The sequence below is a fragment of the Didymella exigua genome, assembly GCF_010094145.1.
Source record: "Didymella exigua CBS 183.55 unplaced genomic scaffold M421scaffold_5, whole genome shotgun sequence".
In the NCBI taxonomy this organism is placed as follows: domain Eukaryota; kingdom Fungi; phylum Ascomycota; class Dothideomycetes; order Pleosporales; family Didymellaceae; genus Didymella; species Didymella exigua.
The window spans coordinates 1,125,322-1,152,545 of NW_022984779.1; the positions used below are offsets into that span (position 1 = coordinate 1,125,322).

Consider the following 27,224-nt stretch of genomic DNA (forward strand, 5'->3'; position numbering starts at 1 on the left):
CTCCCAACTTCAAAACCCTTTGTTGATCCATTTGTCTACTTGCTCCACTCCTGCGGCGATAAGCTTCTGCTTGGTTCCCTCAATGGAACTGCCAGGAAGGCTCGGATAAATTTTCCAGTCCCTACTGATACCGATAATGCCCTCTTGAGCAAGGCTGAGCGCCAAGAATCTACCCAGATCCGCAAAACGTGAGCCTGTTACCGCGTTCTCGAAATTCCTCAAGTTTCTGTTGAACTTCAAGCCAGAAGCTGGGAGGCAATCAGCTTCTGTCCACTATCACAAATCTAACATTCGAAGTATGCTTCTTCAGCGTCGTAATGAACCTATTGAGCGACTGAGAAAACTCCGAGTGGAAGGACGCGGCATGTGGAGTCAACTCTAAGCGAAGTTATACGAGGGTTGGAGAGGTTTGTGCTGATTGCATGTTGTGTACGAAGAAGGTGACAGCTTCTTCGACCAGCGTACGGTGTCCCATATTGTTCCGGATATAGTCGAGCTTGTTACCCATGCGGGTCAAATCATCACCAAAGTCAAGAGAGTTCATCGCCCAGAACAAATTGGCTGATTCAGCATACAGCTTTGTGCAGGTTGCCCAATAGCTTTGGACATCGAAGGGTTCGAACTGTGTCCCTCCGCTCGATCTTTGAATAGACGGACCAGTAAAACTACGGCGAATAGTCTTGGGTGACTGCATAGCAGAAAATCTTGACATGCAGCTCTGCCGGCAGATCCAGGAATCGGAGTGGCTGAATCTTGAACGAATGGGGCTGGTCGAAACTGTCGATCCAGCTCTTAAAGCGAGCACTTTGCGAGCTGTAATATCTGATGCTGTCACTCGAAGACCTCACGCTAGATTCTATACTGACTTCTCGTTCAGCGCAAGTATCGTGGCTTGGTAATTCGCGGGCAAGCTGTCGTAGATAGCGAGCATACTGGAGGTGCCTGCACAGCCAGTGCGACCTGCCCATCGCTGATCGATGCCATCACGGTCGAAAGGTATGCACAGCGAAGACGAGGGTCATATAGGAGTGAAGCGTGGTGTGTTGAGGAGGTGAAGCGGCGGACTAGGGTGAGGCGCAGGGTGAGATGAGTGAAGGCACCAGTGTACTACTAGCCGCACGACACAACTGCAGCAGGAAGGAACCACACGGACCGAAGTAAAGAAATATCATTGCAAGACCAAACAGCGCAACCATGATATATCGCTAGAACGCCATCAAGCCAAACCAAGCAATCATTGCATCCCAATATCGACAACCATGCACTCAGAGAAACGCCCTGGACCTGATAACAACCCTAATAGTCCGCTTGCGCTTGATCCCACATCCGTCCTGAGGCCCAGCGTCAGACTCAACATCGCTCGGAGGCTCAGAGTCCGAGACCTCGATTTCAACCTCCTTTTCTTTGTACAGCTCGCCGTCAATTTCGACGAGTGTCTCCATGTCGTCTTCACCTCCCTCTGCTTCCATGTAGTCTTCGTCAGCGTCTCCATCGAGGAAAGCCTGATTGAGTACCGAGTCTTTCTCAAGGACTGATTCGACTTCCTCGATGTCCTCCAATAGACCAACGCCAGTATCATAACTATGCTTCCTCCGCATGCCCGCACCAGCGATAACCAGCGCTCTGGAAGTCGCCTTCGGTCTCTCTTTTTCTGCGATAGTGACAGTATTCTTTCCCTTCCCTTCCTCTCTGACTTGTGTAAATGTAGTGACTGGACTGCCCACATCCTCTACTGCTTCTCTGCGGAAATATGGGCTAGAAATAGGTATGACCTGGGACCTCGTCAACGACCCCTCCCCTTCAGAGATCCCATCAACTACAAAAAACCCTTCTGGCCGGAAACACGTCGTAACCCAGAACGGAAACTGCCGTACTTTTTCTCGCCGGGTGCAGCCTCGCCCATCTCGCCCATGAGCAGACCGATGGAGGAGCCGCGTCTCGACCGCGCATCGCCAGCATCACTAGCCGCAATGCCAGGGACACCAAGCTGACTTCTGCGCTCGAGTCGCATGTTCTTGAAGTTTTCTAGCTCGCGCTCAAGCTTAGTGGTCTTCTCGCGCTCATCACGGAGTTCGCGCTCGGCGCGCTTAGCGACAAGCTGATTTCCCGAATCGGAGGACTGCAGTTCATCAATGGTTGAAAGTAGGCTGGAGATCTTGTCGCGAGCCTTGTTGAGGTCTTCATTGATGGATGCGTTCTGTTTCTCGCGTCGCTCAATTTGCGACTGCAGGTCCTTGACTGTGCGATCGACGTTGCGGACGGCACGGGAGTCAGATAGGCGAGCTGATTCCACGTCCTCAAGTGCTTTCTCGAGCTGCAACGCGTGGTCAGTCGATATTAAAAAATCATGTGAATAATGTCTTACCTCTTGGATGCGTCCGTGGAGGAAGCGCACGTCCTTGCCAGCTGATCCGCTGTAGCCTTTGGTTTCAAGGTCCACCAGGCGTAATTGGAGGTCTTTGAGGTTTTTGCCAACAAGACCCTTCTCCCTGTGCAGCTGTACGTTTGCCTCACGTTCAGCAATGATGTCCTTCTGCAACTCTTGTGCCAAAGCTTCAGCACGGCGCATCTTGCCAACAGCAGCAGCAGCAATGTCTTCCTGCTGGGCCAGCCCAGACTTGAGCTCGAGCAGCTCGCGGTCGTAGGCAGCGGCGTTTCGCATGGCTGGTGACTCAGACTGTGACAGGTCGTCCAATCGGTCTGCAGCTTCTTGTAGTCGGCTTTCAAGGCGCTTCTTCTCTTCCATGGCAGAGTCACGCTCGGCAGCGAGATCGTCTACATTGGTGCGGAGATTTCGAACCTGAGACAAGAGGTTTACGATCTTAGACTGAGCCTCGTTGTGAGCATTGGCTGCTTCATCGCGAGAGTTCGACACCACATGCAGTGTCATCTCGAGACGGTTTTTCTCCTTCGCCCAGGTAGAGGAGTTGAGGACTTCATCGTCCCACTTACTCCTCATCTCCTCGATCTCCTCGCGCAAACGCCCATTCTCCTCACGGATGTAGATGATTGTCTGTCGTTCTTGCTCGAGCTCGTTTGTCAACGTCGAAAGCTCGCCCTGGTACTTCTTGCGTGTCTGCTCAAGAGAGGTCTCTCCGTCCTCGATATCGTGTGCATGTTGACTCCTGTAGTCTTCAAGTTCGTTCTGAAGACGCTTCTTGGCCTGCAGTGCGGCCTCCAGATCGGTAGAGAGGTCTTCCACACGCTCTTCGTATTGCTGCACCTGTCGTTGGAAGTCCTCGACCATGCCATCCATCTCTTTGCGTTCGGCCATATATGTGGCACAAGTCTCCTCGGCTTCGCGCGCCTGCGTCCTGGCGAACTGCTCAGCACGAGAGGCTTTCAGCACAGCAATTTCCGCCTGCTCAAGCTTGTTGAAGTACTCGTCGGCACGGTTCTTGTATAGACTCAAGCTGGACTGAACATCAAGGAGTGTTGATGTCTCGTCATCTAAGCGAATCTGAAGGTCGGCAAATTCCTGTAGAAGTTGATTGTGATTGGCCTGCTCCTGCTCACGCTCAGAAGCCATCTCATCCAGATCTGTCGAAACTTCGCGGAGTTCGGCCTCCAGGGCCATTTTCATTTGCTTGATGTCATCAAAAGCAGTTTTAGCGTCCGCCAACTCATTGATGGCATTGTTGTGCGCCTGTACAATAGATTTGCGGGACTGTTCCTGCGACTTCAAAACTTCGAAGAGCTCCTCGTGTGACTTGGTTTGAACTTCCTGGTAAGAGAGCTGACCAGAGCGTAAGTTGTACTCGAGCGTAGAGACCTTCCTGGCAGAATCGTCCAGCATGTCGTGAAGGCGGAAGTTCTCACGCTCAAGCTTCTGTACTCGCCTCATCGACGGGCTTTCCTCTTGCCAACTGTTGCTGCGTACGGGTGACTGATCGAGCTGGCTCTGTAGGTGCGCGTTTCGCATTTCGGAGATTTGTAGCTGATTTTGGGCAAGTTCGAGTTCGGCGGCCATATCCATGCGATTGTTGAGGGAGACGGAGTCGACAGTACGATCGGAGCGGGCGGACTCGTTCATCGCATTGCTGGTGTGACGTTGGTTAGTTGGTGTGCTTGTCGAGAATGGCTTACGGTTCTCGCTGTCTAACCTCCTGTGCGTTGGCGATCGGTTTGTGTTCGCTTGATTCACCTGGCTACTGTTCATCTCCTCTAGCAAAGCCCGCTTGGAATTGGTATGGCGAGTGTCCAGCTCGTTGAGCTCGCCCTCGTGCCTCTCTCGCAGGTCGTCCAACTGTGCTTCCGCACGGCTGTAACGTTCCGTGGCCACGCGTAGTGCCTGATTAGCAGCTTCGAGGCGTTCGGCCACATCCACAGCCTTCGAGATATGTGGTTTGGCCGCATCGTAGGTGATGGCGACATCAGCAGACTCGGGATCGAAGACCTTGCGAAGGAGCATGAGCTGGTTGTGGCACTCTTCCAGTTCGCGATTGTTGTTGTCCAATGTCGCTTGGATGGCTCTAGTGTTAGCTTGTGCCTGGGTACGCAGCTGTCTCTCCGTCTCGAGCTTGCGGTTGACTTCTGCAAGTTGGATGTTGACTGTCGAAGACGCCTTCTCTGCGTTACGGTTGCTCTTCGCCTCGCGGTTCATCTCGTGGTTGAGGTCCTCGAGGGTCAGTTCAAGCTTCTCCTTCTGTTTCTCCATGGATGCAATGGCAACTTGAGCATCCTCGAGTTGGCGGTATAGGCGCTTGTTGTCCTCCTCGACCTTGGACTTCTCGTTGGTCAGTTGCATGATCTTTGAACGCTGGGTCTCGCCGGCGCGTGAGTTGGTTCTAGCAATGTCAAGATTCTTCTGCTGGACCTTGTTGAGCAATGCGCGGTTGTCGTTCTCGGAAGCTGTCAGTCGGCCCTTGATAGTCACCAGCTCACGCTCGAGACGTTCTTTCTGCTGGTCGTTCCGCTCTTTGAAGCCCTCTGCATCAGCAAGCATTTGAGTCAGGCTATGCACTTGCTCAGCGAGATCGTCTCGCTCTGCTTCAAGCTGGTCGAGTTGTTGGTCCTTAAGCTCAAGTTCCTGTTGCTGTGCAGCTTGCCTCTCGAGAGCTAGACGTGACTGCACACGTTCAGCCTCGGCGTCAGCATCCATCTTCTCTTCCTGCAACTTGAGATATTGCTCGCGCAGGTTCCGTAGCTCCTCCTGATACTCTCTGCGCTCTTGCTCGTGCGCGGTACGAGTCTCGGTGGCGCGACGCAGAACATCCTGCTGGGCATACATCTCCTTCTCGATGGTGATCTTGGACTCGTTCAAGGCATCAAAGTCGCGCTGCAGCGTTTCGTACTTGTGCTCGCCGAGAAGCTCTACATCGTCGCGGGATTGCCTCTCGCGACTCAGCTCCTTCTGCACCTCGAACATCTCAGCCTTGACCTGCTCAATCTGCTCCCGAAGTAGCTTTGACTGTACGTCCTCAGTCTCTCGGTCTTCGAGAAGTCGCTTGGCATCTGCAGCCTCGCGTTCTGATTGCTGCTTCTGAGCGCGCATAGCTTCAAGCTCGGCATTAGCGTCACGCAGGCGACTCTGGAGACTATCGTGTTTCGAAGCGAGTGTCTGCTTCTCCGCATCGAAGATCTGACGATCAGACTCGTACTTCTTGAGGTCGGCCTTCAAGATGGCAAGCTCGCTTTCCTTGCGACGGATGAGGTCCTCGTAGCTTGTAGACGTTGACGAAAGATCGGCTATTTGTTGGCGAACCTGTCGGTTCTCTTCAAGAAGCTCCTTGATCTGCTTCTTGCTAGCTTGTACTTCCTTGTCCGATGCCGCTAGCTTGATGTCCAGGTCCTGCTCTGTCTTGAGAAGCTTTGACTCCAGGTCTTGGACCTTGCGCTCCCTTAGACTCAGGTGACTTTGTAGCATCTTGACTTCTTGGCTCATAGATTCTTCGGCTTGACTGCGTTGGGAGTGGGCGGCCTCGAGCTCCTGCAACTGCTGGTCAAGGCGTGCGATCTGCTCTTCGAGGTCCTGTTTCTCGGTCTCCAGGTTGCCAATGATTTGGCCAGCTTGTTCCAGCTCTTGACGCCAGACCTCAGCCTGGTCCTCGGTTTTCTTTTTGGCCTCCATCAGGGCATCAAGCTGGTCTTCAAGCTGATCCTGGTCCTCGATGGCACCCTGGAGCTTCTCTGCAAGTTCAGCCTCACGAACTTGGAGTCGCTTGAAGATCTCTTCCTTGTCCAGAGCCAATGCGCGTTCGCTTTCGAGGGTCTTTTGGATCTTTTGGATGTCTATCTCGGCTCGTCGTCGGTCGTCCTCCACCCGTTGCCTTTCCGCCGCCTCTTCCTGCATCTTGGTTTCAAGCTGCAGAATCATCTCGTCACGCTTCTTCACTTCGGCAGCTTGTCGAGTAGCGCCAAGCATGGGCCTCATGCGGATAAAGAGGCGCCACCAGGGGTTCGATTGAAGATCGAGGTATACCTGGAAGTTCTTTTGCACGATGCGTGTAGCCTCGGCGCGGTACAGGCGTTTGTGTGCGATGCGACGCTGCGTAAATCCACGCGCTGCAGACTGGAATTGAATCATGATGTCGCGAATCAGACTGTCACGTTGGTCTTCCAGCTCTGCAAGCACACCGGCGCGGAAGAAGACCTTGGTAATACCAACACGGTAGAGAGCCTTGTCCATGCCCAACTTTTCGAGGATCATCTTTGCGACAAGCTGACCTTCGAGATAGCCCTTAGGAATGTCCTTGCACAGCACTTCGTAACGTTGCCTGAACTCGACGAACGTCAAGCGGTTAGGGAATCCGGTACGAGCAATCCGGATGCCCTCTAGCACACCGTTGCAGCGTAGTTGATCGAGAACGAGGGGAGCACTGAACTGCTTCGGGCGCTTCTTGTGGTTTGGGAGAATGCAGCGAACGAAGTGAGGATGCGTCGAGTGTAGCTGATTCATGAGTGTTGATAGCTGCTCCTTATGACGTTGCGCAACCGTGCGGAAGAGTCCTTTCTTGACACGGCTTCGAGTACCGCCAATTTCATCATCAGGATCTGTACAATCGGCGAATAGGTGGGCGATGTGCTTGTCCGACGATGTTGCAAGGATGCGCGTGACATTGTCGTTCAGAGGATCCTTGTTCTTCTCCAACCAGCCCTCTGTCGAGTACTCGACCTCGGCAGCGTAGTGAGTCAGGACAAAACCTTGGGTCAACATGGAACGCTTGTACTTGTTGCTCTTGCGATCCCAGAGGGAGTGTAACTTCTCAGTAAAGCTGGCATCTGTAGCCTTGGGCATGACACTGTCTTCGTCCAAGCAGGAGAAAATACCGATCGGATTGGGCAGTTCGATGAGGTCGATGGTAGGTTGCAAGTCGCGTCCAAAGTCAATAAACTTCCACTCGATCTGCTCGCGTGCATACTCTTCTTGCTCGAGGACGAACATGTGGTGGTTAAAAAACTGCTGTAGCTTCTCATTGGTGTAGTTGATGCAGAGCTGCTCAAAGCTGTTTTCGTCGAAGATTTCGAAACCAGCAATATCGAGAACACCGATGAAGTGTGAGTCGTCGCCGCCAGAACCTGTCTGGTCGAGCTGCCGGTTGATGCGGTCCACGAGATCACCGAATCCACGCTCGTAGATACCCTTGGCAAGAGCATCGATTGCGAGATTCACCTGCTCGGGTGTCTGGACTTTTTCGACCCACTCACGACCGGCCTTGACTCGAGGATGCAGCAGTGCCTTCATGAAGTCGTCGGCAGAAACTCCAAGCAATTGGCATACTTTCCGGGCCTGTGCCTCGGCTTTGGGGTCTAATGTTGCCTGATCTGCTCTCCGGCTTTCTTTGATCGCCTTGATGTTACCCAGGTGGAGCACAGCAGCGATGGTTCGAAGAATGCCAGCCTGCTCCTTGTCTGTGAACTTCATGACGTGGAAAGCCTCTATCAGTGTGTTCCACTCCTCGCGGTCCGAGACGCCGGAGATGGCGTCGTTCCCGTGCTTGGTGTAGTCGAAGTCTTCAACGTCTTTAGAGTCCAGCAAAAAGTCCTGCTTCATCGCCGGATCTGCTCCACGCAGCAATTGATAGAAGATGTGGTAGTTGCGCTCATTTCCGTTCAGTCTGACCACCCTCGACTTTTCGAGAAGGTACCAGTCGATGTAAGCACCAGCGATCTGGCCTGTCCGTGTGAACTCGATGCGAATGAACTTTCCAAATCGCGAGGAGTTATTATTACGGACGGTTTGCGCGTTACCGAAGGCTTCAAGGATAGGGTTGGCTCGCAGGATTTGCTCGGAGAGATTCGTGAGGTTCTTCGCGCCGGACTTCGCTCGCGGTGTGTCAGAGTTGGCGACGGCTGCCAGATACTGGATGACTTTCTTGGTGTTCTCAGTCTTTCCAGCTCCAGACTCTCCGCTGGTTTTTGTTAGTCTCGTGTCCACGTAGTTGCAATTCAATGACCTTACGTGACAAGGATACTCTGGTTTGTGCCTTCATCCACCAGGTTCCTAAAAGCCTCGTCGGCCATGGCAAAAATATGCGGCTTCGTCTCCTCTCGCCCTCGCCCCCGGTACATGTTGATGTAGTCTCGCGAGTAGATAGGTAGCGGGCAGTAAGGGTTCACTGTGACCAAGAACAATCCTGAATATGTCTGACGCTTATTAGTATACACCCATCAAGGGCCGCACGTCCAACTCACATAGATCAGATCTGCCTGGTAACGCATGTGCAGGTTGTGGATGACGGAAGGCTCGTTTAGATGTGTCAACTCGGCCATGTCGCCAGCTTTATCGAACTTGGCTGGGTTGACTTTGTCGACGGCATCTTCTTCGACTTCCTGTTGAGTGCCATCGTCACACTGCACCAGCAGCTTCCCGCCGACAAGCTCTTCGACCACCCATCCCCGGGCGAAAGCGTTCTTGGGGTCGTGCAGCCAGACATAGCGCTTGCCAGAGAAGTCGTTCTCGCCCTCTACGATGCCCCCTGGTTTTGCGATGTCTGGCGTATCTTCTGAGATGAACTGCGGTGCGAATGTTCCGATGGGTATGCTGTTACGATTCGAGTTCGAGCGTAGCCGCGATTCGCTCCGACTGAGCGGCGGGCTACTCAGATGTGTGAGAGACTGATGCCGCGCGTGCGCCATCTTGAACTCGGACTGTGGCGCTTCGGTGATGGAGAGCGGGCGCGGTGTCGGGCCCGGCGACGGTGTCGCTGAGTTCGCTCTGGCGAACGGACTGTTCCGCACGCGTGATGGACCATTTGGAGCAGGTGCGCTCATGGTGATTGTGGCAGGTGCGTCGAGTCTACTTTTCCACGTCGATGTCGTGCATTATGCGGGGAATGCGGTGGATGCGGTGTGATTAGCTGGATGTCTGCGTCAACGAAAAGTCGCAGACTATTAGAAACTATGTACAATGATGCAGCAACGCGCCGTACAGGGTGAATCGAGTCCCAGGTAATACAAAGTAGATTTGCGGAGAGGCGTGCATGCGCGCGGGCGGGCGGCTCGCTGTTGATCGCCTCGTAAACATTACCCTGGCAACGCGAGACGCCAGCGCAGTCGAGAATCGAGATCGCCATCGCCAGAGCGCGTATATTTGCACGTGACCTTTTCGCCGCGGCTTTCGATTTTGGCCATCACCGATAGCCTCCAGCAGTTCTCACTTGCGGACACGAGCACCAGCCACCCCGCAGCGCAAAGTGAAGGCGCATCCATTTGACGAGGCGCGTCCCATTACGGTCTAATTCTATCGTCGAAGAAACGCCTTTCTCTTCGATGCGCTGAAGTGCGCGCACAGCTCCTTCCCTCGACGCGTTGCGCTCCTTCCACCATGGCCGACAACAGCAACTACCCTCCAGCCGGAATACCCTTTCCCTTTCCATTCCCACAGATGCAGCAGCCACCCAACAGCACGCATCAAGATGGGCAGCCGCAACATGCCCCTCCACCACCGCCTGGCTGGAATGTGCCCGGCCTCCAACAGTTTCCTTCACAACCGTACGCGCCCCAACCCGGCCATGCTGAGAATCTGAACAGCTTGCCCCCGTTCCCTTCTGCTGGTGAGTGAAACGGTGCGGTGTACTACAGCATGCCTCCTATATCCTAAACCCAACGCAGGTTTAAGCTGGCCTCCGCAAATACCCACCGAGTGGCTGCAGATGATGCAGACCAGCATGCAAGCTGGCATGGTACCTCCACCGCTACCTGGCATCAGCTTCCCGCCGCCCTCGCACCCTCATACGCCGCAAGCGCCAGCGACACCGGTTGCATTCTCGCCATTTCCACCGCAATTGAGACCCCAACCAGCAGCTGCATTTGCTTCTGCTGCTTCGGTCGAACGCTTACAGGAAGTGATGGACAGTGACAGAGAGGATGGCGAGGTCAGTGACGCTGAGGCCAGTTCAAGAATGCCAGCAGGTATCGCCATGCGCCATAGGTACCCAGAGCCGCCGCGCTCTGCACCTCAGCCCGCAGCCACGTCCTCTCGTGCAGAGGAGACTTACAATCCAGACAGGCCCTCTCTTGGTCAGAAAACGCCACAAGTCTCTGTACCAAAAGTTGCGCCACAGCAAAGTGTAATTTTGAGTGAGGTAGACCAGGTGCAGCTACAGCGCGAGGAGGCGAAGCAGTTCATTCGGCTTTTGAACGCCAACAATGTCGGCTACCATGCTTTAGCCAAGGAGAATATTGATGTCGAGCTTCTCAGGAGCATGTATCGCAGTATGAATCTGCCGTCTGAGCCAGAGCCTATCCCACTGCCCAAGACCAATGGTGCAGCTGCGAATCCATCGGCAGAGACCCAGCCAAAGGCGGTGTCTTCTGTTTCTACCAACATTGCTGCCGCATCTGCTGCGAGCGCTGCGGCGTCACCGGTGGACCGAAAGGATTATCTTGCACGCCTGCAGGCGGCTAAACTGGCTAGACAGACCGGTCCAGCCAAGGCAAGTCCTTCTCAAAAGTCACCGCCCGCGACCGCCGTGTCGCCTGCTCCGGAAAACGGCACACCGCAGGCGACTATGACACCGACACGAAAGTCACAGGTCACGGACGAGCAGAAGGCACGCCAGACGGAGCTGATTAAGCAGCGACTGGAAGCACTCAAGGCGCAGAGCAAGCAGGCCGCCACACAGAAGTCTGGGCTGTCACAATCACCGCAGCTGCCTCCTGCGCCTAGTGCGAACGCTCCAGCCCCACAGACGCCAGCCCCGAGCTTTTCGAACATACCTGGTCTATTCATGCACGGCCGTTCGAGTTCGGGCAACGGAGCCTCGACGCCATCAAGTCAACCGCAAGCCGTGCCGCAAAAGCGCCCGGCACCCTCAGACACTTCTGTGTCCACACCTCCAGGGTCGGTGATGCCCTACAATCGTCAATTCGGCCAATCCCCACACCCACACAACGAAGATTCCATGATCATCGAAGTGAGCGACGATGAATCCAATGGTAGCGACATGGACATCGATGAAGATCAGGGGTCATCGACTTCGACTGCTATTCGACAGGCTCCTACCTCTATACCCGGATTTACTCCCCGTCAATATCCCGTCCCTGCTGCAGCATCTGCAATGAGCACACCTGGTCCGCAAACGCCTGCAACCCTAGCGCGTACTGGGGAGCTCAGCACCAAGGAGCAGGAGCTCGCGGCTCTCAAGTTGACACTTAAGAAGAAACTCGCAGAACAAAAGAGGATCAAGGAAGCCGCAGAAGCTGCATCCGCTGCAACCACTTTACAGCAAGGAACGCCTTCAAAGCAAGCTCAACTGACACCTCTTGCCCGCACGCAAGAGGCAGCTGCACCTGCAACTGGCTACTCGCGAGACAGGAAGCGGCGCCGTCGAACAGAGATCCAAGAGCAGTTGCCTACTCTTGACGATGAGATCGCCAGCAATGAAGCAGAAATGGCACGACTTGCGAAAGACCTGGAGCGACTGAAGGCAAACAACGAGCGGATCATGCAAGATAAGCAGCGATTGACCAAAGAGCTGGAAGACCTTGGCATAGACACTGAAGGCATGTCGCATGCTGATATGCGGGCGACAAAGAATGAGATTGAGCGTGCTATCTCACCTGAGAATGAGGCTGCTCCGCAGACCGATCTGCTTCCGTCAGCGCTGCCTTTGGGTGAAGAGCCCGGTGCTCCGATCACAGCATCTGCCGAGACAGGAGCTGATCAGGGCAGTGAGATGTCCACGACGCATACTGCGCCATCAAACAGTAGTCAGCCCACTCCATTACAATACGGACTTCTCCCTGGGCTTGGACGGGCTGCATCTCAAGCATCTGCCTCTACTAATGTGCGGGTTGCGCAGCAGCCTGTGCAAGAGCAGTGCGCAAATCCGGTCAGCAATCTACAATCGACAGCAAGCTACCGTGAGCCGCCCGAGGGACCAGATAGGGTCGCTGCCAGAAACGATCGCGCGTCAGCTACCCCTATGGACGATGACGAAGACTTCTACTCACCGCCACCGCTGAGCGAGAGCGGTGTGAACGTTAAAGCCGCTGGAGCGGAAGTGCCTAAGCCTCAGGCTGAACAGGCTGTCATGAGTGCTCCGTCGCCGTCTGAGGAAGGCGAGGTCGAGATGTCGGAGTCGTCCGAAGGGGAAGATGAGGAGGAATACGAACCAGAAGAAGATATCGTGGAAGAGCCTGTCATCGGAGAACCGATCGCCAAGGCACCTCCTATCAACGATCCTGATCCTGTCTCTTCACCACACCAAGGTCCACCACCAGAATTGCAAGTCGAGCAACCGCAATCTATTGGGCAATCTCAGGTATCAACCGAAGACGAGGAGGCTTATGAGCCGCCAGATGTCAATGAAGAGATGACCGAAGGCGGACCCGCAGCCGAGATCGCACAAGCTGAGACCGTTGTACCCGAGGCTTCGTCTCCAGGTGACGCAGACGATGGGGCCATGGACATTGCCACTTCTTCGGAGGAGGAGTCAGATGATTCAGACTCGGAATCAGATGAAGAAACACAGTCAGAGCTCGGAGGCCCGGAGTCGCAGACACGTGCGGCCTCACAAGATGATAATATTGCTGACGATTTAGCGCCTGAGCTGCAGCTAGAAACTTCTGTGGCGACTGTACCAGCTACTAGGCACATCGAAGATGTGAGTTTACTGCCAATCTCAATGATTACGCTGACATCATCAGGTACCCGTCGCTGAGGAAGAGTCTGAGCCACCTCGCTTCACTCCCTATCAGAGCCCCCTTCGCATGTTCAAGTCTTATCGTTACCACCCCCAGTATTTGCAAGATGTCGATGGCGGCTTCTTGTCCATGACCTTTAGCCACCAGATCGACGCTGAGAAGCTTTTGTGTCCCTTTGAATCTGCAGGCGGATCTTGCAACGACCCCGAGTGCCCCAACCAGCATTTCCGGGGCATGGGTATTACTGGTGCGTGTTACGGAGGGTCTCATACTCACGTTTGTCCAGCCCCTCCCTTGTACGCAGACTGACTTCTGTCCTTCAGGTGAGAAGCTCCTCCTCCAGCTCGGAACCGCCAATCCTGGCAAGACGCAAGAAGAAAAGCAGCAGTGGAACGACGGTTTGCGCAGCGTTTTGAAGGATCTCCGCCAAAGGAACATCAAGGACCCTAACGGCATTGCGCGAGAGATCGCCAAATATCGTCGGCAGTTCCTGAACGACGACACTCGGGTTGTCAACCTGTGAGATTGTAGACCACGTGCAGAGTATTGACCCGGTTGTCCATACTCTGCCATTGACTTTAACTTTACAGTACATTGCTCCCCATCCGCTTTCCTACATACATAGCCAATCAAGCGATTGGCTTTCAACAGTCGCCGGCCCCAGTAAATGTCCGAATGGCGCAAGGCGCATGTCTTTTGGACCGTAAGCATCGATACCCTATGCATTGGGACGGAGTTCGGTCTCGCTTAGGGCCCAGGCATTGGGAGCTCTCGTATGTGATTTGAATACCGCAAAAGCCACCAATGCCGTTCCTGCTACCCCTGGCATCTTGACAAGGCCACTCGACTGTCAGCCTCAGCCGTCTAGTCCAAGAGATTTGGTCATCTCAACGTGAGACGAAATGAGAGCTACGGGATCGCGGCGGCCGCGGCGGGCTTCGGCTAGGTAGATAAAGAAATACATCTGGTACTTGAACAAGATTTGCTGCCCCCACATCATCGCACTGTGTATTGAGCGTGGTCTCTGGAGAGTGCCCGCCATCTCACGTACCAAAGGCCAAAGCGTGGGGTCAAAAACCCCTTCCACCTCTCAATCCTAAATGACTACGCCACGGCAACAGCATGTCTTGCGGTTCCACAAACACAGAGCCCTTGCCAATGGCCAGGCACACTTGTTTCGCAAAGCCTGACTCTTTGCAATTAAGACGGCGCCCAACACGATATTCTAAAATAGTCAAGGCCATTCTTTCACAAGATGCAGACTACATGACCGTCGGGAAGGCACGGATGACACAAGAAGTCTCACAGAACATCGCAACTCGTGCAAGCAATACTGGGCGTATTCGATAAGGTATTTCTTTGCTACATCGTTCAATTATCAAGCCTCAACCTACGAGTCGTGCTTAAAAGCCGTGCTCAGTAATTCTCGACCAGAGTGCGCTCTGATGCATCTAGTTGGAGATACCGATGACACCGCAAGCAGGGCGGGCACCAGCGTTACCGGTCTTCTTGGACTCCTCGTGTCCGCCCTTGCCGAGGTCGTCGGTGCCGGCATGGACAACAATGGTGCGCTGTGGAAGTCAGTTTGCTTGTCTGTGTGAGAGAGGGAGGTGACGTACGCCGATGACGCTCTCAGAGCCAATGAGCTTGATCAGCTTGTCCTGGACGCTGCCCTGGGCGTTGCCCTGGCCATCAGTCTTGAAGTTGCCGAGGTCACCGACGTGGCGCTCCTCGTCGCTGGGGGCACCGTGGGTCTTGTTGTGAGGGTTGACTGGCGATTGTCAGCTCGTGTTTGGCTATCGCCACAGCATTATGTGTGCGGCGAGTCGGGTTCCTCAGGACTCACAGTGGGGTCCGGCAGAAGTGCAGCCGTTAGTGTTGTCGCCGAAGGCGTGGACGTGCATGCCACGCTCGGCGTTGGCGTCGTGGCCAGTGATGTCCCATGAGACGGTGGTCGGCGAGTTCTCGTCGGCCTGCTCGAAGGTAACGGTTCCCTTGATGTTGGAGTCTCCACGAAGGACAGCGACTAGAGACATGCGTCAGCTTGTCGTTCTAAGCAGGGGAGATAATGCTCCCGTCTCGGCTCTACCCGCTTCCCGCGTGGTGAGGCGTGAAGGAGCCATCAGGGTGTCTGGGAAGAGCGGAGCTGATTGGAGATCTGCAACATGGACAAGCAGCGAGCCACGCAGTGTAGTGGTCAGCAAGGTCCTCAGACAGCTCTCAGAGCGTCCAATTGAATGAGGGTTCACAGTGTCCTGAGGGCCAGAAAAGTTCGCTCAAGGACACAATGTGCTCAATCCAGCGCACCCGCTACCCCACCTTCCTGCAACAAGGCAAGCCTGAGCTACAAAGGGCAAGAGACGTACCAGCCTTGACCATTTTGGCGGTTTTGTATATTTGGTGATAAATTTGGGATGAATTGAAGCGTGAATTGACGTCTGAAGTGTTCGTTGTGAGTGTAGGAGTGGGAGAACTGGACCTTCTCACGGCTGTTATCCTCTACTAATGCTGCGGGGCTTATTGCGTCAGCCCCACCCTGGAGCTCGCTCTTGAAGTGTAGCCGGCCGACACCCGAAGCGTCTGGGCCGACGAATGATTAATCTGTCTGCACGTCGCTGACCGTGGCCAGCCTATCAGAATTTCACCTTCATGAGCAGCCTCACGATTCATGACATGGAACGAAGATATGGCAATTTCATCTCTTTCTATTTTTAATATATCGCAGTACCAAGCAGCTGTATGAGTGTGGTGATGCAAGCTGATCCCAAACCGTAAAATTCATGCCTTCATAACTAGTCAAAGAAAACGACCGATGTCAGACTACACCTCTACGACTCCTGGATCTTCTTGCGGAGAATATCCTTGAGAGTGACGGCATCAGCAGCGAATTTCGAGATTCCCTCACGGAGCTTCTCGGTAGCCATCTGGTCCTCGTTGAAGTAGAAGCGGAAGGCAGCCTCGTCGTTGATGTAGCTCTTCCTCTCGATATCGAGCGAGCTGGCGTTGGAAGCATCGAGCTTCTTGGGAACGGAGTCTGTGGAGTTGTAGAGCTGCTCGAGGAGGTTGGGCTGAAATGCGTCAGTGAGTGAGTTGCGAAGCCGGTCGCAATCAACTTACAGCAATGGTGAGGTAGTCGCAGCCAGCGAGCTCAGTAACCTCGCCGACTGAGCGGAAAGAGGCGCCCATGACGATGGTCTTGTAACCGAACTTCTTGTAGTAGTTGTAGATGCTGCCAACGGACTGGACACCGGGGTCCTCCTCCTTGGTGTAATCCTTCTTGGTGGCAGCCTTGTACCAGTCAAGGATGCGACCAACAAAGGGAGAGATAAGGAAAGCGCCGGCTTCGGCGGCAGCGATGGCCTGGACAAGAGAGAACATGAGGGTCAGGTTGGTGTTGATGCCGTGGTCCCGCTGGAGGATCTCGGCAGCCTTGATACCCTCCCATGTCGAGGCGATCTTGATGAGAATGCGCTCCTTTCCAATGCCCTGCTCCTTGTACAGCTGGAAAATGTCAGCTCTATAACTTTGGCGTATTCAATTCGGTTTCACTCACGTCAATGATGCGTAGGGCCTTGTTGACGGAGGCCTTTGTGTCGAAAGAGAAGCGGGCGTCGACTTCAGTAGAGACCTTGCCGGGGACGACGTTCAGGATCTCCTTGCCGAACTGGACGAGGAGGTTGTCGAGTGTGGCATCGACCTGGTCCTCGATGTTGTCGCCGTGGTTCTTGCCCCACGCAACGGCAGCATCGATCAGCTTTGCGTACTCGGGCTTCTTGGAGGCCGCGAGAATCAGGGAGGGGTTGGTGGTGGCATCCTGGGGCTTGTACTTGTCGATGGTCGCAAAGTCACCAGAGTCGCAGACGACGGTCTAAGGGTCTGTTAGCTCCCAAACTTGCAATCGTCGCAGTGTGGTCGCGCTGCTGCAGCTGCCGTGGGGGTCCAGCGAGCTCTAGTGGGGTTACCTACGGTGCCAGTGGCCTTCAATTGATCAAGGGAGGAAGACATGGTAATTAATATGGGTGAATGTGGGTTGAGGTAGAGGAGGGGAACTCTGGGTATCGCAGTGAGGAGAGGAAGAAAGGGTTTTGTTTGTTGGGAGCAGCTGCGGTGGTCGATCAGCTTTCAATCGGTCGGCCTCCAGAGAGCCCCGCTACATAAAAGGTTGCTGCGTCACAAGCGTGGCAACCGCGACGGCGGCCGGAAGAACAGCTGGCTAGCAACTGGCGCGACATGGGCTGATAGGCCCGCTCTTTGCCTTTGCATCAATCATCGTGCTAATTGCTCGCGGTAAGCGGTCCCGGGCGGCATAGGGCTGTCCACTGTGGTGGCTTCGTTCGCCGTTCCATGGCCGCTGGGCCTGTCAGCGAGGGGCTCGAGCTGTGCGAAATCCTTACTCATCGCCGGTATGATGCAATCCTCAGCAACTCTGATGGCTCCGCGCGCGCTCGATGGGCGACACACGCCGGCGTCGAGCATCCACTGCGGTCCGCCGTGCCCCCCTTTCCGCTCTCAGCAGAACCTGCTGCGACCTTCGTTCCATGTTCCAACGAATTCCACCGGCTCAACATCGTGACACTTGAGGAAAAATTCCACGCGTCGGACCACTGTCAGCCGAGCCAGTCAATTCAAAGCCCGGCTGCCACGGACTCGTGCTGCGGCCTTTGAGCGACCCTGCATGTTTCCGCGGCAGCCGGAGAAACCACCGCGTCAATAATGTGAGCTCGCCATAACAACCACCTGGTCCTAATTTCCCTCACCGCAGCTTATCGTGGCCTCGTTCTAGAATACGGTCTCTAAAGCCATCAGGTGCCTCGCGAACCGTGGTTGCTCTGCGGCCCTGCATTGACATCCCACCCACACCGGAGATGTCGGCGAACGGCTCACCGCCATGCATTGATCTCAACCGCAGGCTGCATGATATCTGAACAGCAGACTGGATATGCTCTAAACAGCGGGCTTGAATCTATTGAGACAAGCAGTTTCAACTCTAACACTAACACCAGCCAGCATACTAACGACAAAGAGCTCAGAGCCCTGCTCCCAATAGTACTAATCACGAAAGGTCTGAGAGCCACCACCTGCTATGGTTGTTAGTGCCTGTTTAGCCACAGAGGACATGATTTACGACGAACACTGCGTGTTGCCAAAGCTAGGAAACCATACTTAGTCTAGGGATTACAATATTACCTGGAGAACAGTAAAGGACATTGGGAATTTGGTTGTCCTAAGATTACAAGACCTCAAATGCCCCAATTGGCAATGTACAAGTGCCTAAAGGAGAGCAACGGCTTCAGCGCAGCACCAACGACTCCAAGAACAGGCTTAGAGAAGGCAACCAGGCACGAGACAACACCATCTCAACTCAACACTACAATTTCGCCCTCCCCCACTCCCCACTCCCAAGCCTCTCAAAAACCTCCCCGTTCGCCTCCTCCAACCTACTAACCGTATGCCCTCTCCCACTCGGCCCCGGATCCATCAGCGCTCCTACCAACCTCGTCTGCTCCTTTCCGACCTCCAGGATGCTTCCCCCCGGCAAGTTCACGTCGACAAGACACCTGAGCATGGCGTCCGCCACCTCCTTCGGACTCGCCCACTCGTCCGCGCCCGCCACGAACTGCAGTTTCTCGGGATGCTCTGTCCACAGCGGCGTCCTGACGAGCCCCGGTGCGACGCCGTTGACGCGGATACCGAGCTGTTGTTCGAGCGCAGCGAGGCTGCGCACGAAGCCGTTCATGGCGTGTTTGGCCGCCACGTAAATGGGCGTGTGCAGATTGCTGTTCTGCCCCGCGATCGAGGACACTATTAGCACTCTCTTCGGGCTCTTCTGCTGCGTAGCCTTCTGCGACGCGAGGAAGGCGGAGATCGCTAGCTGCGTGCACCGGATTGGGTGCGTTACGTTGATGTCGAGCGTTGCGTAGCGGCCCCCGTTCTGCTGGTCCCGCGACGTGGGGGAGCCCGGTGGGTGCCAGAAATTGCTCCACGGCGGATCGTAGATGCCCGCGCCGGGACACACGATGTCGATGTCGCCGAACGCCTGGGCAGCGACGGCGAACATGTGTTCCAGCGCGGCCCAGTCAGTGACATCGGTTTCCTGAAACACGGCGCGAGGACTGCTGGTGTAGGTGTCAATTAACGCCTGCGCTTCCGGGCGCAGCGAGAGGTCGGCGATGAGCACGTTGCAGCCGTGCTCGAGCAGGAGTTTGGCGAAGCAGTAGTTGATGCCTGGACTGCATCAGCAATGGTGATTCCTCCAGAGCAGAGGTAAACGAAATGGCTGTGCGCACACACCTGAGCCTGCGCCCGTCACTATGGCCGTCTTGCCCTTGACGTTGAATGCCGTTTGTGCAGCCATGTTGCTGTCCGTCCGTCGTGGGAGCGTGTGAACTCGATGAGGGTCGAGAGGGTGAAAATATACAGCACATGGTTACTTTCACGCGTGTATGCGACCCTCAATATTATATGACAGGTGCAACTACGGATTACCACTTTGGGTAACTTTTGGTGCTGGTGAATGAGGGGTATCGTGGGGTAGCTTATGCCTACCCGCCCGGTACATTGTATACCGAGACATCAGGGGATATAGACGCGTGTAGCGAGCGCAGCGATGGCATCACATGTTTAGCGTTATGATACAGACTTTAGTTGATTTGGCAAAGTGTACGTATGAAGTTGTGTATTGAAGTTTGTCTAGTTTGGTATATCGTTCGTCTCGTTTCGCCACGAATCGTCTGTTCCTGCCAACTCCATACATGCGGAGCCTGTATTCTCCACGTATAGCTATGCTCTCGTCGTGCTCCATTCAGTCCTCGAATCGCGTAGATGGGCTCTCTAATTCCTCTGCCTCAGCTCTTTCCTTGCCCCCTCGACTCCAGTCGCCGCCGGCACGCCATTTCCCTCCTTTGCACCACTAACATGGGCCAGCCTGACTAGCTCATCCATCATCGCATTCTGTGTCCTCTCAACCAAGCTGTCCACATCTGCCGCGGTATACCCCTTAGTTGGAATCGCAGGCAAGATGGTAACATCGACGACGCCCGGCCTGACAAGCTTCCTCTTCATATCGAGCACATGACTGTAATTCGCGCACACGACGGGGACAATGGGGACCTGGGCCTGGACGGCGAGGTGGAACGCGCCCTTCTTGAAGGGCAGGAGGGTGGGCTCTGACGCGTAGCTGCGCGTGCCTTCGGGGAAGATGAAGACGGACTGGCGATCGTTGCGCATTGTTTTTGCGGCGCCGTCGAAGGCTGCGCGAGCAGTGGCGCGGTTGGCGCGGTCGATGAAGACGGTTTTGCTGAGCGACATGAACTGCCCCAAGAAGGGGGCGTATTTCAGCGAGGCCTTGGCAGTGACGGAGCAGTAGGGCGGGAACATGCAGCCGAGCATGAGGACGTCGAGCTCGCTGTGTCGTGTTAGTTAGTGCGCAGGATGGGCATATTGGACTCACGTTTGGTGGTTGCCCACAAACACCGCCGGCCGTGTCTCCAGCGCCTCCTTCCCGCCCCTCCTCCCTCCCTCCTCGCGCCCACCTACCTCGTCGACGCGGAACGTAATGCCCGTGCTCAGCCACATGGTCCACTTGAACGCTCTCCCCACAGTCCACTGGCTGCGCCCGCCATAGCCGACCGCTCGCAGGAAAATAGACGCAAAGACACCGTAGCTCGCGCACACGATTAGCATCAGGAATGCGGTGATGCTGAACGCGACGAAGCTGGCCTGCTGGCCCAGACGGCCGGGCAGCACGAGGGCAAGGGCGCGCAGCAGCATGATGGTCGCAATGGGGGCGGCGGAGAGGTAGAGGAGCCAGCTCATGCTGGATTGTGGCAGGCGAGCGGTATCGGGGTGCGGTGCGATGTCGTTGGCATGCGATTGGCGGAGTGCAGTGGTTCGTGTGTGCGTTGGTAGTCTGCAGGTCGGGGCCGCGGGCTCAGTGCCACTGGTGACGGCGGCAGGAACGAAGCTCGGGGGTGTCACACTATACGGATTGCGAGCGATGAGGCTTCGAGCTCCTGGTCAAACTAGGTCATCCGTGGATGTTAGGCGGATACCGCAGGCAGCGGGGCCGTTTACTTTTTTTCCCGTGGATCGTGATGGACAGGCGCCGAGGTCCCCGGTCTCGGTAAGGTTGCCCTGACTTGGTCGCGCGCAACCAACCGTATTCGTACCGTCTTCCTGCCTGAGGTTGAGCTCAACACGTCAAGCGAAGCTGGACAGCAATGGTGAAGCTTGCGAGCGAGGGTGTGAGAAATTCTGTGGGGGAATTCTCCCTTTATGAGATGAGTGCTAGTCGAGCGCCTTCCTTTCCTGCCGCTGCGCGTGACTGGCAAGTCAGGTCTGGTGCCGATGATCCAGGGCGTCACATGTACCGGTATCTTCACATGCAGGGTGCGACTCAGCGATACGTCGTGCCCTGATGCACGAACTGCATCGAGCGAGCTTGCACAGCAGCGAGTCCTTCCTTTTGCATTCCAAATATCATTTATTCAACGATCCACTGGCATTGACATGAATTGTCCAAGTTACCTTGTACAGATTCAAATCCCGAACGACCATCAGCCAACGTCAGATTCACGCTCGCACCGCCGTCTTCAAGCTCTCCGTCAAGGCCAACAGTCACCTTCTCGCAGTATGGCGAACCCCCAGTAGCATTCATACGCTCCATGAGCTTTAGCTTGAACGGGAGCTGCGCTGTCGCATTTGTTCCGCTTGATACCGACCCAGCATCCTTCTCTGTGTAGATGAAGCCCTCTAGAAGTGTATCGTTGAACGTGCACCGCCAGAGCGACGTGCCCGGCAGGAACGTTGTGTGTTTGTTTTGGTCCTGCATAGGTGACGAAGTGGATTTATCTTGCCCGAGCTGCTCTTGTCGAAGAATCACAGTCCGATCGTATGTCGCTGAGAAATAATACTGTAGACCGTGGTCCGAACTCGCAAGCGTCGTCAACGCTGTTGGTCCAATCTCCGGGGCTTGTTGGCTGCAATGTACACTCCTATTAGACGTAGATGGCTGGCCGAGCGTGACCATGATAGGTGTATCGTCGTCTCTTAGCGACGGCAGGATACTGAGCTGGAGATCCATGTCGAAGGCGCATTGCCAAGCTCTGGATTCGTTTGCTCGAGCCAGACATGTCGAGCTCTGCTGCTGGGGCAATTGAATGGGGACTAAGAAGGTGCCGCGTTCAAGTGGCGCATCAATACTTGTGTTTGTGCTGTTGCCTCCTGTTCTGCGGACTTCGGCATGGTCGCTGGTGTCCATGTCAGCGTGGCCTCGCTCTGAAGTCTGGGGATATATTGTACTCATTATTAGGCTTGGAGCTTGCACTCATTAAGACGATACCAGTCGTGAGCAGTACTAGGGCCTGTAGGCCCAGGACCGCGAGCACGCGGTACTTCACAGACATCCTCCCCCAAGCTCGGCTCCAAATCGAAGTTGGAATGTTCGGCAATGGCTTCCATAGTATTTCTTGCTTGTTGATGAACACTTCTTTCTCGTTCAGGTACGCACTAACAATAGGCGCGGAAAGTATGCTGTCGCGCTCCAAGGGGACTACTTCAAGCCCATCCTCGACACTAGGCGACCTTGCTGAGTTGGAGGCTGTCGAGGCGCTGTGAGTTCTGACCGGTTTGTAATGAACCGGAAACGCTGTATGGATGCTGGGGAGCTCCTGAATGCTTCTGACTGATCTGCGTGGAAGCTGCATGCTTGCTCTGAGTGTCTGGAACAGATATTAAACAGTCTGGTGTAAATCCTTGGGTATTAAACGAATAACACTGGTCCAGCCAGAGATCTCAAATGCTAGTGAGCGACAATGAAGAGCATGTAGAAGCGTAAGCAGCCAGCGCGTGCCCGGCACAGAGGCAGCAGCCTGCGACTATAAGCTGCTGGACCCGCTAGACAAGCCAAGCAGGTCTTGAGGCTTCCACACGGCAACTAAGATCCTACCGACTGCGCCAGGATGCTGCTGGAGCTTCCTGACCAGTGCTATACTGGCGGAGCAGATGGTTAGGGTGTGGTGGAAATTGGGCTGATGATCTTTGCATGGTGCAAAAAGGTACGGTTTCGTCGCATTAACTGAGTAAACAAAACAAGCAAAAGCCCCAGAAGGGAAGTATTGGGTGGCGCGAAGCGTTGGATGCGCGCTCACGATTCTGAGCAAAGTGGTCTGTGCTACGCGCCAGACGCGGGCCGTGAAGGAGGTCGTCACAGCTTCAGACGTACCGATACTTGCTCTGCCAAATCGTAGACAAGTATCTGCAAAATGACTACTGGCTAGCATGGTTTGGACTACCGCGGGACAGACACTTTCGGTCGCGTGTGCGAACGCGCCTTTAACCGCTGTGAACAGGCTGCTTTGTGGGTTTTGAGACATCGATGCGTTGGACTTGAGTCCACCTATGATACCCGGCAGAGGTGCAGAATAATTTTTAGAGGCAACGTTTGTTAAGGGTGCATTGGGGGTGCCTTATGTTGATAGTTAGCAAGGATAGGGTGAAAATGGTGAAGGATGAGTCGCGGGCAAAGATAAAGGTGGTGCCTGCCGGTAAGTCATACTATAGGACCAAGTCGCTCCTTCGGTCCATGAAGACTGCCGATTAAAGTAGTCACTACAGTTCAAGAAGAGATAGAGGAGATACCAGTGTGCGAATAGTAGTGTCATTGCATCTCGTAATTAGTCATTCTACACATCTCAATCTAACTCCACCAGAGCCGAACGTAGGGCTTATAAAGAGAAGCAAGGGTATTTTCAGCCCTCAAGTATCCTCACCCATTATGGCAAGAGTATTTAAGGCCTTAAGAGGCTGGTAAGCTAAGCGTAGCTCGACGGCGTCCTGCCAAACCTTTGCCTAGATTCGGGATGCACGTTACCACCGAGCGGGACATCAGTACCATGCGCAAGCGGAGCATAAAGCTGATCGTTCGTCGTCATCGCCGGTGAGTCCATCCTGGTCTCCACCGCGAGAGCGTGGACATTTGCTGGGTTGCCCGGCGCCGCACCGCGATCGCCAAGATAACTGAAGCGTCCGATCTGACTGCCTGTGGTCGTGGCTTGTGGGCGCTGAGGTTGATACGGAGCATCGAATTTGCCGTCCTGCTTATCGGACGTGCGCTTGCTATGGATTGAGGATTGCGTCGATGGGCGGCGGAACTGCGTGCCGTACATGCCTTGCGCGTCGACGGGGTGGTCACTGCGTCCCTGACCGTTCGCGACGATAGTACCGTCGGGCCCATCAGCCGTGGCAACGACAGACTTCTCGGTGAGCTCTTCGGCGACCTTGTGCGCGTCGTACTCGTTGATACCAGCAGCGAGCAACAGCTTCTTCCTCCTCTCGACATGGGCGGCGCGATCGCTGTCTTGACCTGGGTTGGCAGTCTCGTACTCAAGAATCTTGATGAACTTGTAGAAGCCGGCCGCAACAATGGCGCCAAGGATAGGTCCAAGCCAGTAGATCCAGTGGTAAGTATTAAATGTACGGTTGACAACTGAAGGCCCGAAGGAACGAGCGGGGTTGAGGGAGCCGCCAGTAAAGTAGACGCCAGTCAACTCGGCAATAAAGAGGGCAAGGCCAATGCCTAAGGTTACAGTTTAGCAGCAACATACGGATTCGAACAGGATCAACATACCGACTGGGGCAATGAAGGTACCCTTGTGCTTCTCAGCTGCCAACATAAAGATAGTGAAGACAAGCTGGGCAGTCAAGAACATTTCAATGAAGAGCCCTTGGACGACTGAGGTGTTGCCGCCGAGAGAGGTGCGCACGTTGATTACTCCATCATGAGGGAACATGCAAGTGACCAGTGCAGCAGCAGTGATACCACCTAGAATCTGCACGAAGAACAACAAAAATCCACGGATCCAAGGCAGCGCACCGATTAAGCACATGCCGAGAGTGACAGCAGGGTTGAAAAGTCCACCTGAGATGCGGAAGAAGACCCAAGCATTGACAGCTAATGAGAAACCAAAGCAGAGAGCGATATACTGTAGCTGCTGAGGATTCGCGCCTGCTTCTGCCACGGTCTGTCCTCCCGTTGACGGAATGCTGTTGGCGACCTGGGTTCCTGACAAGGCAAACCAGAGGAAGAGAACAGTGCCAACATACTCACCGCACATGGCGATGAAGTGATTACGGATATTATCGGGCAGCCCCTTCAGATATGGAAGACGAAGTTCCTTATCATCCAGCTCGGCGGTAGGGTTGGCAGCCTTCGTGAAGGGTATGGCGAATGCCCTCCCCTGCCTGGGCTCCTACGAGGATGCGTCAGTGACTGATTCATTGAATACAAATGGGTACGCAATTGTCCAGTATCGTGTATAGTATTTTCGACTTCGCAAACGCTGTAGTGTTCTCCAATGACATCGTACGACTTACATTGATATTCATGAGGATTATTGAGACTACTTAGTCTCGGGGCGCGACGAAGAAAATTTAAGCAGGAAAGAAGATACAAGTTCTGAAGGGATACTCGAAGAAAGTGATCTTGGGAAGCCACAGCAGCTGGAGGCATTCGGTGCCTCATATCAACTCCCCAACCTGTCGTCATCGACTTACCGTCGATGTAGAAAGGCCTTCAACCATCTAGATGCATCACCCGTCATCTCCACGCGCCAAGTACCCGCTTCCAAGCCGTATCCACACACTCGAAGTGTAGCCGCAGCTCTTAGACCATGCGTTTGTTCAGCCACAATCGTCTATTTCCAAAGCAGTAAGTCACTCCTTGACGTAGATCCTCCAGACGACCACATGGAAGGCGAACCAAGATCGATGTTGTGGCTTGTTGCCTATTTGGGCGTGAGAGCAGGACGCTACCCGCGCCTAATGACCATATATCCAGGTGGAGGCAAGACTAAACGGGATGTCAACGATATTTCACCTAGCCCGTGGGAAGTTCGTCTCTACCTTTCGCGGTCGAGATTGGAAAATTGCGTCGCAGAAGAATGAGCGGTTTGACAGGTCATCGACACACTCGAAAAGGGCACATAGGCCTGCAATGTGTGCATCATGTGAGGTGCGCAAATTCTGGGAGGCTTATTGTTGCAACTAGCAGCTAGCTGAGAACTCTCCTCTTCTGTAAACAGGTTTGTGTGATCAGGCATGATCCATCAAAGAGAAGTCTTTGACGGAAGAGGGGCCCTTGCACTTCCCTGATTGGGATTTGGTGCATGGTCGGGCCCGGCAGCTGCAGGCCAGCACGAGGTCTTGCTCGACTGACGTCACAACGTTAGCCCCAGCCACATCAACATCGAATTCCTATTACGCCAAGGTCTCGAAAGCTAGCAAAGCAACAGTGTCACGCTGTCTCGTACCATCCCTCGTCCCGATCGATCGAGTGCCCAGGCTAACTGCTGGCTCGTGTCAATGTACGCAGTCTGGTCGGAGATTTTGCACCCACTAAGAAGCGCGCGGTGACTTCGAATTTAACATCGGCTACGATGAGGATAGAGACAACATGTGCCATCTACGACTGTTAGAGTACACGCATCCGCGTGAGGCTGTCAGCCAAGCTGTAAATTTGGTCAGGCAGACTGGATGCTCAGAAGACGCGTGCGAGCCGTGCCCCAAGTAGTATCGGCGAGCAGAATACCAAGATAGCCGATACACTCATTCCTCATCTGAGTGGTGTACAGATGCTGAAGATCTCGGAGCCACAATGCCATCAACTCGATGCTTGCAGCGTACACCTGAAGCCTCAAGAATCATACGGCAGTCTGAGTAGGACAGTCACATCGCGCACAGAGCTCAGGTCATAGTCCATTGCCAAAACATTTTCTCTGGTCACTGGACAGCACTTACTCTTAGCAATGAAGAAATCGAGACCTATAGTAAGGGCCTCACACCCTGCTAACCTTGGACTTGTGATCACAGACCCTGGGGTTCCCTAGAGGGTCTTCGCTACCATGACGTATTGTCCCACCCAACTGAGAGCACAATTTGCGATCATGGTGTCTTACTGCTGCACATGTGTCATTCTTACGGTGTCAGTCATCATCGTTATGATTTGTCCTTACAAGTTACATCTTATCCTAAATACGTCATCAACCCAATTCTCAGACAGAATGCACCATCAAAATGTCTTCAAGCATACCAAATTCTTCCTCCAGTGCCCTAGAGCCCTCTCCTATCGTCCCTTCAAA

At 54.4% G+C, this 27,224-nt stretch overlaps 9 protein-coding genes across 9 annotated transcripts; 2 read left to right on the plus strand and 7 right to left on the minus strand.

The window, feature by feature from the left end:
* Positions 1-1,150: 1,150 nt before the first annotated feature.
* M421DRAFT_323221 (uncharacterized protein) lies at positions 1,151-1,707 on the minus strand. Its single transcript, XM_033589316.1, has one exon. The coding sequence runs from the start codon at positions 1,596-1,598 to the stop codon at positions 1,266-1,268; it is 333 nt and encodes a 110-aa protein (XP_033452167.1). The 5' UTR covers positions 1,599-1,707; the 3' UTR covers positions 1,151-1,265.
* Positions 1,708-9,608: 7,901 nt separating this feature from the next.
* Positions 9,609-14,065, plus strand: M421DRAFT_417653 (uncharacterized protein). The gene is made up of 4 exons (XM_033591546.1): positions 9,609-9,995; positions 10,054-13,049; positions 13,093-13,336; positions 13,413-14,065. The coding sequence occupies exons 1-4, from the start codon at positions 9,767-9,769 to the stop codon at positions 13,610-13,612; spliced, it is 3,669 nt and encodes a 1,222-aa protein (XP_033452168.1). The 5' UTR covers positions 9,609-9,766; the 3' UTR covers positions 13,613-14,065.
* Positions 14,066-14,407: 342 nt separating this feature from the next.
* Positions 14,408-15,552, minus strand: M421DRAFT_417654 (copper/zinc binding superoxide dismutase). The gene is made up of 4 exons (XM_033591547.1): positions 15,456-15,552; positions 14,936-15,115; positions 14,709-14,860; positions 14,408-14,660 (listed from the first exon to the last, which is right to left on the minus strand). The coding sequence occupies exons 1-4, from the start codon at positions 15,466-15,468 to the stop codon at positions 14,541-14,543; spliced, it is 465 nt and encodes a 154-aa protein (XP_033452169.1). The 5' UTR covers positions 15,469-15,552; the 3' UTR covers positions 14,408-14,540.
* Positions 15,553-15,775: 223 nt separating this feature from the next.
* Positions 15,776-17,570, minus strand: M421DRAFT_417656 (transaldolase 1). Its single transcript, XM_033591548.1, has 4 exons — positions 17,056-17,570; positions 16,643-16,957; positions 16,207-16,590; positions 15,776-16,157 (listed from the first exon to the last, which is right to left on the minus strand). The coding sequence occupies exons 1-4, from the start codon at positions 17,092-17,094 to the stop codon at positions 15,918-15,920; spliced, it is 978 nt and encodes a 325-aa protein (XP_033452170.1). The 5' UTR covers positions 17,095-17,570; the 3' UTR covers positions 15,776-15,917.
* Positions 17,571-18,330: 760 nt separating this feature from the next.
* M421DRAFT_417659 (NAD(P)-binding protein) lies at positions 18,331-19,509 on the minus strand. Its single transcript, XM_033591549.1, has 2 exons — positions 19,381-19,509; positions 18,331-19,314 (listed from the first exon to the last, which is right to left on the minus strand). Exons 1-2 carry the CDS (start codon positions 19,442-19,444, stop codon positions 18,458-18,460), a joined length of 921 nt encoding a protein of 306 aa, XP_033452171.1. The 5' UTR covers positions 19,445-19,509; the 3' UTR covers positions 18,331-18,457.
* A 230-nt stretch (positions 19,510-19,739) lies between these two features.
* On the minus strand, positions 19,740-21,381 carry M421DRAFT_417660 (acyltransferase-domain-containing protein). Its single transcript, XM_033591550.1, has 2 exons — positions 20,540-21,381; positions 19,740-20,494 (listed from the first exon to the last, which is right to left on the minus strand). Exons 1-2 carry the CDS (start codon positions 20,902-20,904, stop codon positions 19,921-19,923), a joined length of 939 nt encoding a protein of 312 aa, XP_033452172.1. The 5' UTR covers positions 20,905-21,381; the 3' UTR covers positions 19,740-19,920.
* A 162-nt stretch (positions 21,382-21,543) lies between these two features.
* M421DRAFT_417661 (uncharacterized protein) lies at positions 21,544-23,057 on the minus strand (the record flags this gene model as incomplete). The annotated part of the gene is made up of 2 exons (XM_033591551.1): positions 22,390-23,057; positions 21,544-22,337 (listed from the first exon to the last, which is right to left on the minus strand). Coding segments are annotated over exons 1-2 (1,166 nt in total), but the record flags the coding sequence as incomplete, so codon positions are not given.
* An 843-nt stretch (positions 23,058-23,900) lies between these two features.
* On the minus strand, positions 23,901-25,473 carry M421DRAFT_98962 (aquaporin-like protein; the record flags this gene model as incomplete). The annotated part of the gene is made up of 3 exons (XM_033598686.1): positions 23,901-24,664; positions 24,716-25,337; positions 25,462-25,473. The coding sequence occupies 3 exons, from the start codon at positions 25,471-25,473 to the stop codon at positions 23,901-23,903; spliced, it is 1,398 nt and encodes a 465-aa protein (XP_033452174.1).
* M421DRAFT_417663 (uncharacterized protein) lies at positions 25,390-26,183 on the plus strand. The gene is made up of 2 exons (XM_033591552.1): positions 25,390-25,936; positions 25,990-26,183. Exons 1-2 carry the CDS (start codon positions 25,834-25,836, stop codon positions 26,139-26,141), a joined length of 255 nt encoding a protein of 84 aa, XP_033452175.1. The 5' UTR covers positions 25,390-25,833; the 3' UTR covers positions 26,142-26,183.
* Positions 26,184-27,224: the final 1,041 nt, after the last annotated feature.